Here is a 14,085-nt window from a genome sequence, read left to right on the forward strand (position 1 = left end):
AGAATGTGTTAGTAAATTAATTGTTAATTAAAAAATCTGCTTTTTTTGTGGAGCAGTTATCTTTCTGCTATTTATTTTCTTCAGTTCTCTTTTTTTGTTAAGTTTAACTTTTGTATTTGTGTGAGTGGTAAAGCTAAATAATAACGGACTGTTTCTGATGAACGAGCAGTTGATGTCATCTCCTGTAAATTTATGTTCAGAAATGTCCGAAAATGGAAAAACACAGTTAATATACTAACCTTTTACCTCTGAAAGGCTTTATTACTAATAATCTGGACTGCCATTAAGGTCCCAGTTGTGCTTCAAGAGGGTATTGACAAACAGGAGCTAGAATAAATACACTTCAGCAGGATGACCTTTGAAATAGCCTGTGGCAGTGCTAACAAAATCATCGGACAGTTGCTTTCATATTGCATGCCTCAGGATAATGGTTACTTGAATGTAATCACTGCACTGTTTAAACATTAGTCATTTTAGGTATAGCAAAATAAAGTTTAAAGAAAACCTTCAAATACAGTTTTCAAGAATCTAGTGCATCTGCTGATGCTTTTGTAGAAAGTGTTTCATGTACGTGCAGCAACTATGGAAGACACTTAGCATGTATGAGGGGAAGTTCATCTGCAGGTATTGGAAATTCCTGTTAACAGAACATAGGTGGGCACGTGACTCATTAGTATAATGCCAATTCATTTGTATGAGAAGATGAATAAACGTAAGGTTTAAAGTGAAGGTAGGTAGGTTGGGGCATTGGTCCATATGGGAACTGTTCATCTACCTCTAGCTATTATGCCTTCACAGATACCATGGTGGGTGGTTCCATCCAAAGCATCTTTCTGCTGTGGTAGTCAAAAGTATCTGAGACTGAGGTTACAGTGGTTATTCCCTTTTAGAGTGAACTATCATGCACAGTCCTTCATTGCATGCCCAGAAGTACTTTCCTTTATTTTACTTAAAGTGCTTTGTTGGTTAATCACTGCTATTGGTGTCTTACTAGCAGAGATTACATGAATCTATGGAAGACAGTAGAGGTAGAGTAGAGTAGATAAATTTAAAAAGAATTACACAATCAAAAAAGGTAATAAAGTTAAGCCAAGAAAACATGTTTATTAATAAAAATGTGAACAAGTTGTTTGGCTAAATACTTCTGTTAGTGAGGAAAAAGTGTGCTTTCCTCGTCTCCTTCTGTTTTGCTAATGGTGTCATGATTCATGAATGGTTGGTGCTTCCAAGTAAGCTGTACACCCAAGTAATCTGTAAGTCTGCAGAAGGAGGAACTTGTTTGCGGTTGTCTACTGAAACTACTGAAAAGTATGTTGTTTGTTTATTTTTGTGTTTGGCATAAAGGAAGGGATGGGATCGTTCTGGTCCTGATAAAGACACTGCTAAGCTAAAAAGTTTGTAGCACATGTGGATTCACTTTGTCCATGTATGCAGAGGATACATCTTGAAGAACTGTAGCTACTGGCTGAGTAATCTTCCATCAGTCCTAAGAGAATGCACATGGTAACTCTGAATGAGGAATCAGCTGCTAGCCAAAATGTTCAATAAACAGTTGCTTTTTAAGTTGGTTGGGAAGGTTAAATAAATGTGTTGTTTGAAGCACATCATATTCTTGAAGCCTATCAGTGGAATGCATTGCTGAATTCTGAATCTGAAGTAGTCCTACAAAATGAGAAAAAATCTACTCTTTCAATGCCAATTTTTAAAATTGTACGGTTGTTACCCGTACCCATTTATCACTTGTAAGTGAACAAGAGAAAAAAGCTATACTGATTGAAATAGTACAGGTAGAACATTGTTATTTTTACATACAGAAATCCAGAAAGAAAAAGAAGAAAAAAGACCTTCAAGAAGAAGATTCAGTAGAAGATTATGATCTTGGCGAGGAACCTGTAAAACCTATCCCACCTAAAATGGTCAATAACCTGGAAATAGAGCAGCAGGTTAGAGAAAAAGCTGACAACTTGAGAAGGAAACCTGGGGAGCCTGCTTTAATTCCTGAACTAGTCCTGTCAGGCAGCATAACTCCAAATGAGCTGTGTCCTCGGTAAGATAAATGTTGTAAGTATTTTGTTGTAACGCACTTCTGTAGTGATCTTCTGCTGTATGATTTGATTCTTACCTGCACAACTTCAAAAGTCTGCACTCGCCATTCTTAGTAATTGAATATTAAACTTCTGCTTCTGAAGCTGACATAACTTAATTCTTTTTCAAGTCACATGTAACGTTGTATGTACTGGGCTTGGAGAATGCATAACTACACATCCACTTTGAACCATCTTGAGCATATTCATAGGACAGTAGTATATGTAAAGAAACTGTTTTTAGGGTGGAATCTAGGCCACTTCTGGCAGTACTGCTCTCGCTAGCTAGTCCTTTGCACCAAGTGGCATAGTCAACAAAGAAACTGAAAATAAAGAAATCATAGTTCACTGGAGATTTCACTGTGGATAACGTAAATACTCTTTTGTGTTACTTTTCACATTTACACACACAATTTAATGTACATCTAGTAAATTTCAGTCATTCAAAAACTCCCTTTCATCTTTATTTAGCAAATAGCCTCATCAAAGAATAGCGCTTGACTGTTCTATTCCCAATGACTGAAATCTTAAGAATCTTAACTCAGTGTATCATTTCCTGTATCTTGGTGGAAGGGAATAGAAGGAAATTTTGTTTCCCTAAATAGTCCCTTTCATACGGAGGTGGATGTGTTGACCTGTTTTTAAATCATTTTATATTCATGAGAAGATAAAAATAACAGCTATATAGTAGTTCTTAAGTCACTGCTGTATAGTGACATTTTTAGAAAAACATCTTTATTTGTTTGACTTTTGTTTCCTGTTGTGGAATCAGATTTGTATTAAAAAATAACTAAAAATCACAAATGTTATTAAAAGTGATATGACCACTTGTTTGACAAATCTGCAGGGCAGAGGTTTTGCGACGAGAAGATGTGAAGAAACGCTCAGCATTTATAAAAGTCCTGTTCAACTCCAAAGAAGTATCAAGGACTGTTACCCGACCAATAAGTTCGGATTTCAGAGTTCACTTTGGACAGATATTCAATTTACAAATATTCAATTGGCCAGAGAGCTTGAAGCTACAGGTAAATAATGATTTATTATAGTATTTTTTAAAAAGATAATGTGAAATGTGATTCCTCCCAGAATGCTTGTATTTTGCTCTATATTGGTGTTGTAAAGACTGAAAAACCTGTGAAGGATCCTGTACAAATTATCTATCTTATACCCCTTCCTTGCTTCTCTGTTTGCAAACTTTCAACATTGCTGCTACATATCCTGATGCTTGTGCTAAGATTTTATTTTACCGATACTGCTTTAATTTATTCTCAAAATTCTAACATACGCACATTTTACAAATAAGATACATGCCTTTAACAAGCCTATAACACAACTATAGGTTGCATAGGGGTAAATATTTGAGTTGTGATTAAATATGTTAGGGCACCCTCTTAATTTTAGAAAAACTGATTTATATCGCAGATAAACTTGCCAAAATACTCTTCTTAAAACACTCTTGTCCACACAGTAATAGCATCATAATGTTTATTGCAAGAGAAAGAAATTTAGTACTAGTAATTTCCATTGTTGCACTCTTCGTCAAGTGCAGATAAGTCCAAAAAGGATAAGAAGGGGGAAAGAAAAAGAAAAAACAACCAAAAAAAAAACCCACCTGAATTAATGAAGGAGTGGCTAATTTACAGAGCTAAGAGGATATATTTTTAGGAGGAAAATGTGGTCAGGATCCTACTTCTCCTGTTAGCTGACTTCTCCTGTTAGGTGATGCAGGTAGCTCAGAGGAGGGTGTATGCTCCCCAACCTGTTCCGTTTACGTAGCACTTAATTGTAAGCCACAAGAACTACCATCTACTTGCATTATAAACACTTGAACAGGGACTAAGAGGAGAAGCTGCTTAAATCACTCTGTGCCTGAAACTGGCTGGGCAAGAGGGAAGCAGCTGGCTGTACTGCCAGAACTGGGACTGTTCCTTGCTGTCTTTCATGGTAAGGGGGAATTAGCGAGCCAGAATCCCTCCAGCATCTTCACTGCAACTGGTCACTGTGACAAGCAGTTGCATATTGTACAATGATAGTCTTTAAAGCCTAAAGTTTGTCATACTTTTCCAGTATAGCTGTATTAGAAAGGTGAGGGGAATATGCTTAAGAAGTCAGGCTGAGTTAGCTGCTAGTAGTTGAAATGTCTGCTAATTAGATATTTTAAAAAGGAAATCAATATAATTGCTTTAAATTATTTCATGATTAAGTCATCTTAAAACCATTTGTCCAAATACCCTACAATATGCTTTCAACTTCTTATCAATACATTGTGAAGAACTAATTTTTTTAACTGTCTGTTACCATGGATTTTTCTAGATCTATGAAACAACGGGTATGAGCAGTACCACCTTGTTGGCTGAAGTGTTCATACCTGTACCTGAGACTACAGTTCTGACAGGCAGTGCTCCTATGGAAGAAATAGAGTTCAGCAGCAATCAGCGTGTGGTACTGGACCACGAAGGAGTTGGGAGTGGTAAGGACTCTAAATTCAATGCTTCAATGCTTTTTATTTTGCTGAAACCATGTAGAAGTAACAGGCTGGCATAAGTTTCAGAGTAAATTCAATTAACAGCAATGAGTGTATTTACTAGTGGGCTTATAGTGTTAATGGAGCTCTACTAACTATAGAAGTCATAGGTTTTGTTTTCTGTTGTTTTTTTGTTTCTTTTGTTTCTTACTTTATCAGGCCTCTGATAGTGCAGAGTAAGCAGGTGGTATTAATCAGTATAGTTCCAGTGATTTTAACATTTCAAACCACTGAAGAACTGGCTGTATAAATGTCTATGCAGACTAATTTTTTGTCTTTGTTTTGATGAAATTCTGTCAAAAAATTGATCCCTGGGACTTCAAAACAGAAAAATAAAATGAGGGAGAGGTAGGGAAAGGAGAACAAGAATAATGTATCATAGCATACAGAATTTTTAAGTTTATGTAATGTTTGAACTATATTATGAGAACTGATTTGCATAATTTTTCAGTATGTAAAATACAGATAAAGATGGAGCAGAAGAACGGATAAAAAGTTGAGGAGGAAAGTAATGTGGAACATTACAACACGTTTTGTGTGTAAATGTCATTGACCGTGATGACTGTATGTACAGTTGTGTATCACAGCTTTGGGGACCGGCTTTTCAATCATGCATAATTCTTCTGACTCTGATTTTCTGTCACATTAACAATATGCAGAATCTGAAAATTACTGGAAATGTTAAATAGTATGCATCTGTGAAGGGAAAAAAAAGTCTTGGCATAGCCTTTAAGATGTAGCTTTTCTTCTTTGGCCCAAATGGAAAGCTTTTTTTAGTTGGAATGGAATCTTTCACTTCTGTTGTAGAGCAAAGTCCTTCCCTGCAGCATGCAGCAGAGTCAGCTTGTTTCATGTAACCTGTCCATTTATATTAAAGGAGTAATTTGACTACTTACTTTTGGGAAGCATTTTTAAAGTGGTTCAGATACTGTGCTTGAATGGAAAAATATACTAATCTGTTTTTTTCCCCTTGATAGATGTGTCCTTTTCCTTTGAAGCTGATGGTAGCAACCAAATGACTTTAATGACCTCTGGGAAAGTATCCAATAGTGTCTCCTGGGCAGTTGGAGAAAAAGGAATCCCCCTAATTCCTCCAGTATCTCAGCAAACCACAGGCATTCCGAGGTAATGTGGTATGAATTCTCAGTGATTCCTGGGAAACTGATTATACCAGTATTTAAAAGAGTAGGTGACTTTCATAGTCAAAAATTGTAGTATTCTTTTTCCTTAAGTTTAGATGCTTTATTTTGCATTGTAACCCTCTGCAGATATCTTAGGGCACACATTTTTCATAAACTTAGAATTTCTAATGAAAATCTTTTAGTACATTATTTATAGACAATATTAAACAGAGCTCAAGCTGATTAACTAATTTTTATGGTACTCTAATAGAAGATGTAGGTACAGTCCAGATTTTGCCTTATATTGGCAAGGAACTTTTCTGTAATCATTTTGCTAAGAACAGAAGCTGCAGCTTTTTCTTATCCGAAGTGCATATGGGAAGCACTACTGGGACACATGCTTTTAAACACCTTTTTTGTAACTAATGACAAAAATTACAGTATGAAAACATTAGAAGTGTGTATGGGAGCTTGATGCTGTTTGTGAATTGAGAAGTGAAAAACTCACATCTGTGACGTCATTCCGAGATAATATTCTTTAATGATTTTTGTCCATCAGAAGCCTGTTGAGCTGCAGAAGTTAATATATTATTCCATTAAAAACAATCTAATTTGCCCTGTGACTGCATGTTGGACATTGTAGATCATTTGTCCATTTTGTTGCTTTTGTGTAATTCCAGTAAAGTCAAAGTCTGCTTTTGTAATGACCTCAGGTAACTTCACTGTAAAGTCTTCAGAGTTTCACCATACTTACTAAATGAGCCAGTACTTCTTCCGGCTGATTGGATTAATTGGATTTTTATTTTTTTAGAGACTAAATATTGGCACCCACATCACCCTTTTACTATTTTTGTCTCCAGCTGCAGCCGTTAGAGTAATTTGCTGATCAGCATATGAGTAACTTGCTGACTTCAATGAGACTAGAATAGCATCAGATAAAAACATACGGATGCAAATCCCAAAGGCTAACTTTAGACTCGGGAGACTAATCTTACAGTAGTCTCTCGCTGTAGCAGATGGAAAAATGGGGAATTCCATAAAGGGAGTTCAATGTAAAACTCTTCTTTGAATCACCCTCTAGAGATGAACACCCATCTGTGACTTTCCGTTGTCTGTTGTGAAAGCCTGAGACAAGAGTTTTGTGCCTAAAGTTAGTCTTTTCCCATGAGCTTTTCAGCACAACTGTGATTCAGTGTGTTCGTTCAAGACTGCCTAAAGATACAGCCTTGATGTCACTACTTTGTCTGCTGCTCCAGTAACTGCTGGTTATGTTGTCTGGTTCTAACCAAGCTTGAGAAAGATCCATGAGTTTTCCTGAAAATAGTCAGATTCTAAGTGGAGAACAGACCCCTAACGAGAGAAGGGGCGCCATCCACAGCCTGTGGTACATGGGTAATGAAATTGCATATCCAGGCCAGCAAATCATTGCACAAATGTCCTCCTGACCACCTACCATAACTTGACTGCTGGGAATACAAATAAGTGAGAGCATCCAAAGGATAAGGAGTGGGACTGGGAGCTGGGCTTCCCAGGGTTTCAGGGCTGCTGTGGAAGACAGAAGAAACCAAGGGTGAGCCAGCACAGTTCACTCGGTGCCAGCCAGCATACAGTCCTACAGGATCCAAACGCAACAGACACAGCAGGGCACTGGCAGCCGTTGCAGACAAGGTGACAGTCAAGTGCAGGGTCCATCCAGAAACAGTATCCAGGAGACAGACTGAAGACAGGACTTGAGACATAGCTCAAGCAAGGATCTGGGAAGTTCCTTTAAGTATGTATTGTCAAAACTATAATTTACTTGCTGGGAGGCAATTTAACATAGAAATCTTACCTTTTAGTAATCAGAAGCATGGGATAGTGTAGGTATATGATAAATGTTTGAATCAATAAGCACCTTAAGTCGTGGAAAACCTTGTTTTCTCTTTGTAGGAACATGGTCAAATTCAGTGTTTCAGATAAATCTGTAACTGCATGTTTTCTGCAATGAGAAAGCTTGCATAAGAGTTCCCTTTCAGCAGTTCCTTCATATTTCCCCCAGCTTTCCTTTGCAATTCATCATTCCTCAGTTATATAACTGCAATTTGGAGAGATGCACGTGTTGTAAGAAGAATCACAGAAACCAGGCAGCTTTTAGAGAGGTTAACTTCTTCCATATAACAGCTATTTGAAGAGAGTGGTTTTGTTTTGTTTTTAAATTAACTTCAGTTCAGTCCACTGTTTTGCAGTGTGCTGACAGAAAGAATGGCTTCATTTTGAGGGCAAAAATGGCATAGGGGTGGAAATGAGCAGGTAGGGGGCAGATGGCAATATTTCCTGCAATAAAAGGTTTGTACTGAGAATTGTGTAGTGGAACTTCCTTTCCATGTTATGGATTTTTTTGTTTTGGTTGTTTTTTTCCAAAAATTTTTTTTTTTTGTGTGTTGCTACAACAGATCTCTTTTTGGTAGAACCATCTGCTATCAGTTCTTTCTATTGTCTCTTTAGTGCTTTAAAAAATATTGATGCTATTGCATCCATTGGCACCTCGGGCTTAACTGACATGAAGAAATTAGCCAAGTGGGCAGCAGAAACAAAACTTGATCCAAATGACCCAAACAATGCAGCTCTGATGCAGATGATTATGGTAAGTGTTATTTTCGGAGCTGTAGGGCTAATGGATTTGTGTATTCTCATGGATATACTTGGGTGAATGTTGAGAAGCAAAATGTCCATTAAAAAATATGATTTATTAATCCATTAGTTCAGTAGTATTCTAGTGGTTAAAAAAAAAAAAAAAACGGGTATTAGGGAATATGCAAACTGATTAAATTACATATTAAAAAAATCACAAGTTTGAACTTCTTTTTTCCTTAAAATTCAGGCTTATTTCTAGTGTACTTGTATGGTATTAAATAGGAAGATGCTCATTAGTGATGTCTGCACATAGTTTGTTGTAGAAGTTGGGACTTTTCTAAACATCAAATTGAGAAGCTACTTGATAGCTGAAGTTACATAAAAGAATCACCTTTTCTCCTCTTCAATGTTTTGTTTGTGTTTAGGAGAGATAGAATACACTTAAGAATACAGTAAAATTCAGTGGTCTCATGCGCTTTGCTAAGCATAAATCTGCTTCAAAGCATTTAATGTTTCAGTCTCAATTTGATCCATTTTAACTGCTTCTGCTTAAAATGAACATTCTTGCAATGTGCAGGTAAGACTTAACAAAAGTTGCTTTGTAGACTTCTCTTCCTCAGTATGAAAAGATTAATAATTTTGTTATCTAATTTAGGTTGCCACTAGCGGAGAGGCACACGTTCCTGATTTCTTCAGATTGGAACAGTTGCAGCAAGAATTTAATTTTGTTTCTGATGAGGAATTTAATAGATCAAAGAGATTTCGACTCTTGCAGCTCAGAAGCGAGGAGGTGGCAGAGTTCCGAAACTACAAGCAAGTCCCTTTGCATGAACGAGAAATCAGTGAGAAACTATTCCAGGTAGAGTCCTATCTGAAATTATTTGGAGTACGTCCTCTAGTAAAACATCATATTTCTTTTCTAGTTGTAGTGCTAATAATATTTGACTTGCAATAAAGTCAGTTAGTCCCATAAAGAACGCACAGCTTTGCTGACATTTATTAAAAAAAAAAAAAATAGATTTTTTTTTTCCTCAGTCTTTTTTGGTGTTATTTTAGTATAATTAAGGTAGCTTCCCTGCAAGGAAATAGTTACGTAGCTATGCTGTGGAAGTGGAAAAATACAACACAGCAGCTGCTGTGGATGTGAATTTTCTAAGAGACTTTTTTTTTCTAAAGGTGATTTAAAATACAGAGGGTAATGCAAAGGTAATTTGGGCTTAGGCTTATTAACTTTTGAACCCTTTCTGTGATGAGCGGTAGGAGGAATGACACTAATGAGCATTAAAACCTTTTAGTGTTTTACTATAGGCTATGTTGCAGTTATTTCTATTTCTGTACATTGTTCCAGTTAGCTTACCCTGTCTTTGCCTGTTAATTACCCTACTGAAATGCAACGTGTGCATTTTTTTCTTGATTCATACTTCAGTTATATTCAATTCCACTCTTACTGTTAAGTCACACATTATTTTGTTCTTTAGCAATTTGTGTATTTAAGGAGCGTTTCAGTGTGTTCATTGCCTTCTCAGGATCAGAATCATGTCAGATTTTGGCAACTGCTGCTTTATGCCTTGCATAAATTTCACTGAACAATTCCTTCCTTCCATTCCTTTTGGGTTATATCTTCTTAAAACATACTTATTAACTCAGATCTGGCTGTTCAGAGTAAACATTTCTCCTTTTCAAATATTAGATTAGTTTTTTTTTTTATCTGCTATTTAAAGCTCTGGTACATCTTTGATATATGCTTTTGATCCAGTTGATTTTATGGACTAACTTTGTTCATTTCATGTTATCAGCCAAAAAAAAACACAGTTTAAGAATTGTTTTTTCTTTTTTCTTTTTTTTTCTTTTTCCCCATTAAGGGTAACTTGGATAAACCCACAATCGCTTGTTCCAAGTTCATGTTATGAGACATGGTCTTCAAAACTAAGTTTAAAAGTGGTATTTTTCATAGTTGGTTTACTGGCTATTTGGCAAAGAAATCTGAAAACTCATAGAATTGTGGAAATACTGTTCAGAAAACATTGTCTGGAGGTGAAATGTTTTCCTGCTTTCCTGAGATCCTGCTTTCCACTTAAGTGATGGGGCTGTTGTCAGCACTAGGTGAGGCCAGCTATGTGGTTTGTCTGGCCAAGTCTTGAAAAGCAGGAGATTACACACCCATTCTGGATAACCTGTTCCAGTCCTGCACTGCCTTTCCAGTGATTTATTTATTTTTTTGGTTGGTTTGTTTTTTCATGTCCAGCCCAAACCTTCCAAGTTGTTCTCAATGGCTGTTCTCCCTTGTGATATTGTCTGGCACTACAAAGAGTTTGGCTCTGTCTTCTCTGTAACTGTCCCTCAGCTAGGTGTGGGCAGATAATGGATTGCCCATTAATCTTTTCCTCACCAGACTAAGTTGAACCTCTTGTCCAGTGCAAGAAAGACACTGAGATACTGGACCAAGAGCTTCAGCAAAGAACTCCCAGAACGTCTACAGGGCAACCGGTATTCATCTCAGCCCATCGGTTGGGTTACAGCCTTTTTTTTAATCAAACCTCAGGCAAAGCAAAATCTTCACACTCTAGATGCTTAAAGAGCTTTCACTTTCTCACTGTGTGCAACTAATGACTTTATATTAATAAATCACTGTATTTCTTGAATGCAAATTCAAAATAGCTCAGTAATTGTTTCTCACAAAATTACCTACAAGTATAGGCTCTTCTGGTGTTAGACACTAAGAAAACTAGTTATGTTTTAAAATGCAGTTCAAATATCGGGTCGTCTTCCATGAATATCGTATCGCTTCTTTTTATAAAGGATTCATCCTATTGCAGCTGCAGCAACACGAACCAATTCCAGTTGAAATGGAATTTCAGTTTACCACAGCAGGTCAAAGTCCTGCTTTAGAAAGAAGAGAGGGAAATAAAGTTATTCGTACTAATTTAAACCACATGAACCTTAACTTAATGGAATTCTTTTCTCTATTCAGGGAAGTTGTGCAGTGCTGTTGCTGTGTACATTAGCATTAAAATAGCTTTATGAACTTCTGACATCTGTTTTGGTTTACTTTGATCCATACATTAATATTAATGAAATATCTACCATTTTTCTTGTATGTAGTAAAGCATTGGCTATTTATCAAATCACAAACTCTAGTAAATGTTTTAGGACTATGAGAAAAGACTACATGAGAGGGATGTGATTGACAGCAAACATTACCTAGATGCACGCAGAGCAGTTGTTGCTAACTATCTACAAAAGGTAAGTGGCAAAATATACAGATCCATCATATTTCTCTAAGCCGTTTGTTCCTGCTGCACTTGGATGTTCAATTTCCAGGAATACTAAAAAATGATTCAGCGCTAAACATGGCCTACAGATGTTTTTATAATTCCAAGTTAGGCCTGAAACAGGTCTAATAAAACAAGTAGAGGTTTGTAAATGACTGATAAAATGTTAATGGAAAAGATGTATTTCCTCAGAAAGATGCATTATAGAAAATGACCACAAAAATAGATTTTTCTAGGAGTATTATAAATCCTTTTCTGGTCCAGTGTCCCAGAGATTTCTGCTGTTGTGTCCCTGGTATTCATTGATTTCCTTCTCCTCATTTTCCTTCTTGTAAGTTGTGTTACTAAGAATTTATCTCCATGAAAGTGTTCCTAACCACTGTTAAAAATCATTTAATGTGATACACAAAAAGTCTTGTCCTGCAGCCAAAGGCAGCGGGCATATGACATTACCTTCATTGTTGCATTAGAGTAATATTCTCTCTCCCTTACCTTGGTTTAATTTATTTTTTTAATGTTAGTGTGGCATTCTCTTTAATCCTTGGGGGATGGGGAAGATTGGTTGAATATGGAATAAAAGTTTGCAATTTTGGAGTATTTTGGCAAATAACAAGTGAGAAACACACCTACCAGTTTATTACTAGTGCTGGAAATATCAAAGGTAGATAAAATCCCAGCCAGCAAAACATCTGGGATCATTATTAGGTTGATATGATGTAGGACAAAACAACTTGCTTGTTAGCAATAATGTTTTGTAAAAGAATTAAAGACAATGGAGAATATTTGAATCTTCCAGGCAAGTCTTGGTAAGTACCAAAACCCAGATTCAGTATGATAATACCGAAAACTATTTTGAACTGAGCTATCACATCTGTGTTGGCCCTATATGCTTTGCATGATATTCATGTGCATACTCAAACATACAGTTTATGCAGTGCACTGCGTAATAGTACAGAGTTAAATACCTTATGGTATTTAACTGATTGTCACTCTTGTACAGGAAATAGAAGTAGTCTTTTTTAAAATAACACTTGGATATTTTACGCTTCTATAAATTGTCAGATGTGCTTGAAAATTAGATTGCTCACATCAGGTCTGCAATTCATTTCACTCTGAAATGTCATCTTTATATGATTATCACCTCAGCACAGTGAAAGATTTCATAACTTAAATGAAAACTTTTAAAAATAATGAAAGGAGATGTATGGTAGAAAACTTTGTTATTGCTCTTCTGCAGCTGATCTTGTAATAGAACAGTATATAAAGGCATTACTAGCCTGAGTAGGAGACAAAAAACATTAAAAAAAAAAAAAAAAAAGACAATGCTCTCAGTCAGTCTGCTTCTATACTTCTATATAGCTGTTGGGAGAAGAGGGAAGTCTTTCATCAGTCTGTGACCTCAACATAGAAATGAAAGAAACTAAGGATTTTTAAACATATATTTTAAATCATGGTGTTAGTAACACGGGCCTTGCTGATGGTCCTGCAGTCCAAAACATTGCCTTTAGTCCCTATAGTTAATACTATATCCATTTCTGTATCATCTTTTCTGTAACTTCATTTAGATGCCCAAAAGAAATGTCTGTCAGGGTCGTTTATTTTTGTGATTGTTTCTGATGATGGGCTGTAATTAGATAAGACTTGATTTTCTGTTCTTGTGATGTATGCTTTCATATGTTTACATCTGGCTAGCTTATACGTTTCTAGAAAATCATTGTATTCATAAAATAAGCTTATATTATGTTCCAAATAAATATCTGGTGGAAAGAACATTGATATGACATACAAAAGAGGGATAAAATAAAGAATCTATATTTGAAGTTTTTTGTGTTTAATAGACAAAATGCAAGTATTTGCAGTGGTTTGGGATTAGAAGTGTAATTTTGTCTCTTCTCCCTCCCTTTTTCCCCATTCACAGGTTCGAGAATCAGTAATAAACCGTTTCCTAATAGCAAAACACCATTTCCTTCTCTCTGATCTTGTCAATGAAGAGGAGATTCCTAGCCTGGGGTAAGGGAGTTATCTTTATTGTTTCTAAGTCAGTTAACGTAAATTTATCTGTGTGCCTTTTTTGCAAATTGTACTGATGCGACCAGCCAAGGAGATTCTGTGTTCAGTGTAATATATTGTTTTCCTGTCACTATGTACCCCTCTGCCAGTGTAGACAGAGCATTGATACACAAAGCATATAAAAACTTTTTTGAGGAAAAAGGATGGGTTTGGTAGAAATAATGTGATGGCATGTAAATAAGATTTAACATGGTATATTTTGGTGATTTTGTTTACCTTACCTTTCGTCTACTTCTGTATGCTGTTGCTAAATATCTATGCTGTTTACTTTCAGAAATGTTGCTGATTTGGGAAATGTTTTCTCTCTTTTGTACGGTTATAATTTGTTTTATTATTTATGCACCTTCTTTGAATTTTTATTCCAAATCTCATACTTCTTGGTTTTGATGTTTGAGTCATCA

At 36.1% G+C, this 14,085-nt stretch overlaps 1 protein-coding gene across 7 annotated transcripts in view; it reads left to right on the top strand.

Annotated features, from left to right (window-relative positions):
- The window catches only part of CC2D2A (coiled-coil and C2 domain containing 2A), a 59,472-nt gene that overhangs the window by 24,202 nt on the left and 21,185 nt on the right, over nt 1-14,085 (top strand). For all 7 annotated transcript variants that reach the window (XM_066995662.1, XM_066995660.1, XM_048080797.2 and 4 more), the window contains 8 exons: nt 1,815-2,047; nt 2,932-3,109; nt 4,398-4,554; nt 5,586-5,733; nt 8,214-8,352; nt 8,998-9,201; nt 11,493-11,585; nt 13,533-13,624. In XM_066995662.1, coding sequence (XP_066851763.1) covers nt 1,815-2,047; nt 2,932-3,109; nt 4,398-4,554; nt 5,586-5,733; nt 8,214-8,352; nt 8,998-9,201; nt 11,493-11,585; nt 13,533-13,624 — 1,244 coding nt within the window. The remainder of the gene's footprint in view (nt 1-1,814; nt 2,048-2,931; nt 3,110-4,397; nt 4,555-5,585; nt 5,734-8,213; nt 8,353-8,997; nt 9,202-11,492; nt 11,586-13,532; nt 13,625-14,085) is intronic.

Source organism: Anser cygnoides, chromosome 4 (assembly GCF_040182565.1).
Source record: "Anser cygnoides isolate HZ-2024a breed goose chromosome 4, Taihu_goose_T2T_genome, whole genome shotgun sequence".
NCBI lineage: Eukaryota > Metazoa > Chordata > Aves > Anseriformes > Anatidae > Anser > Anser cygnoides.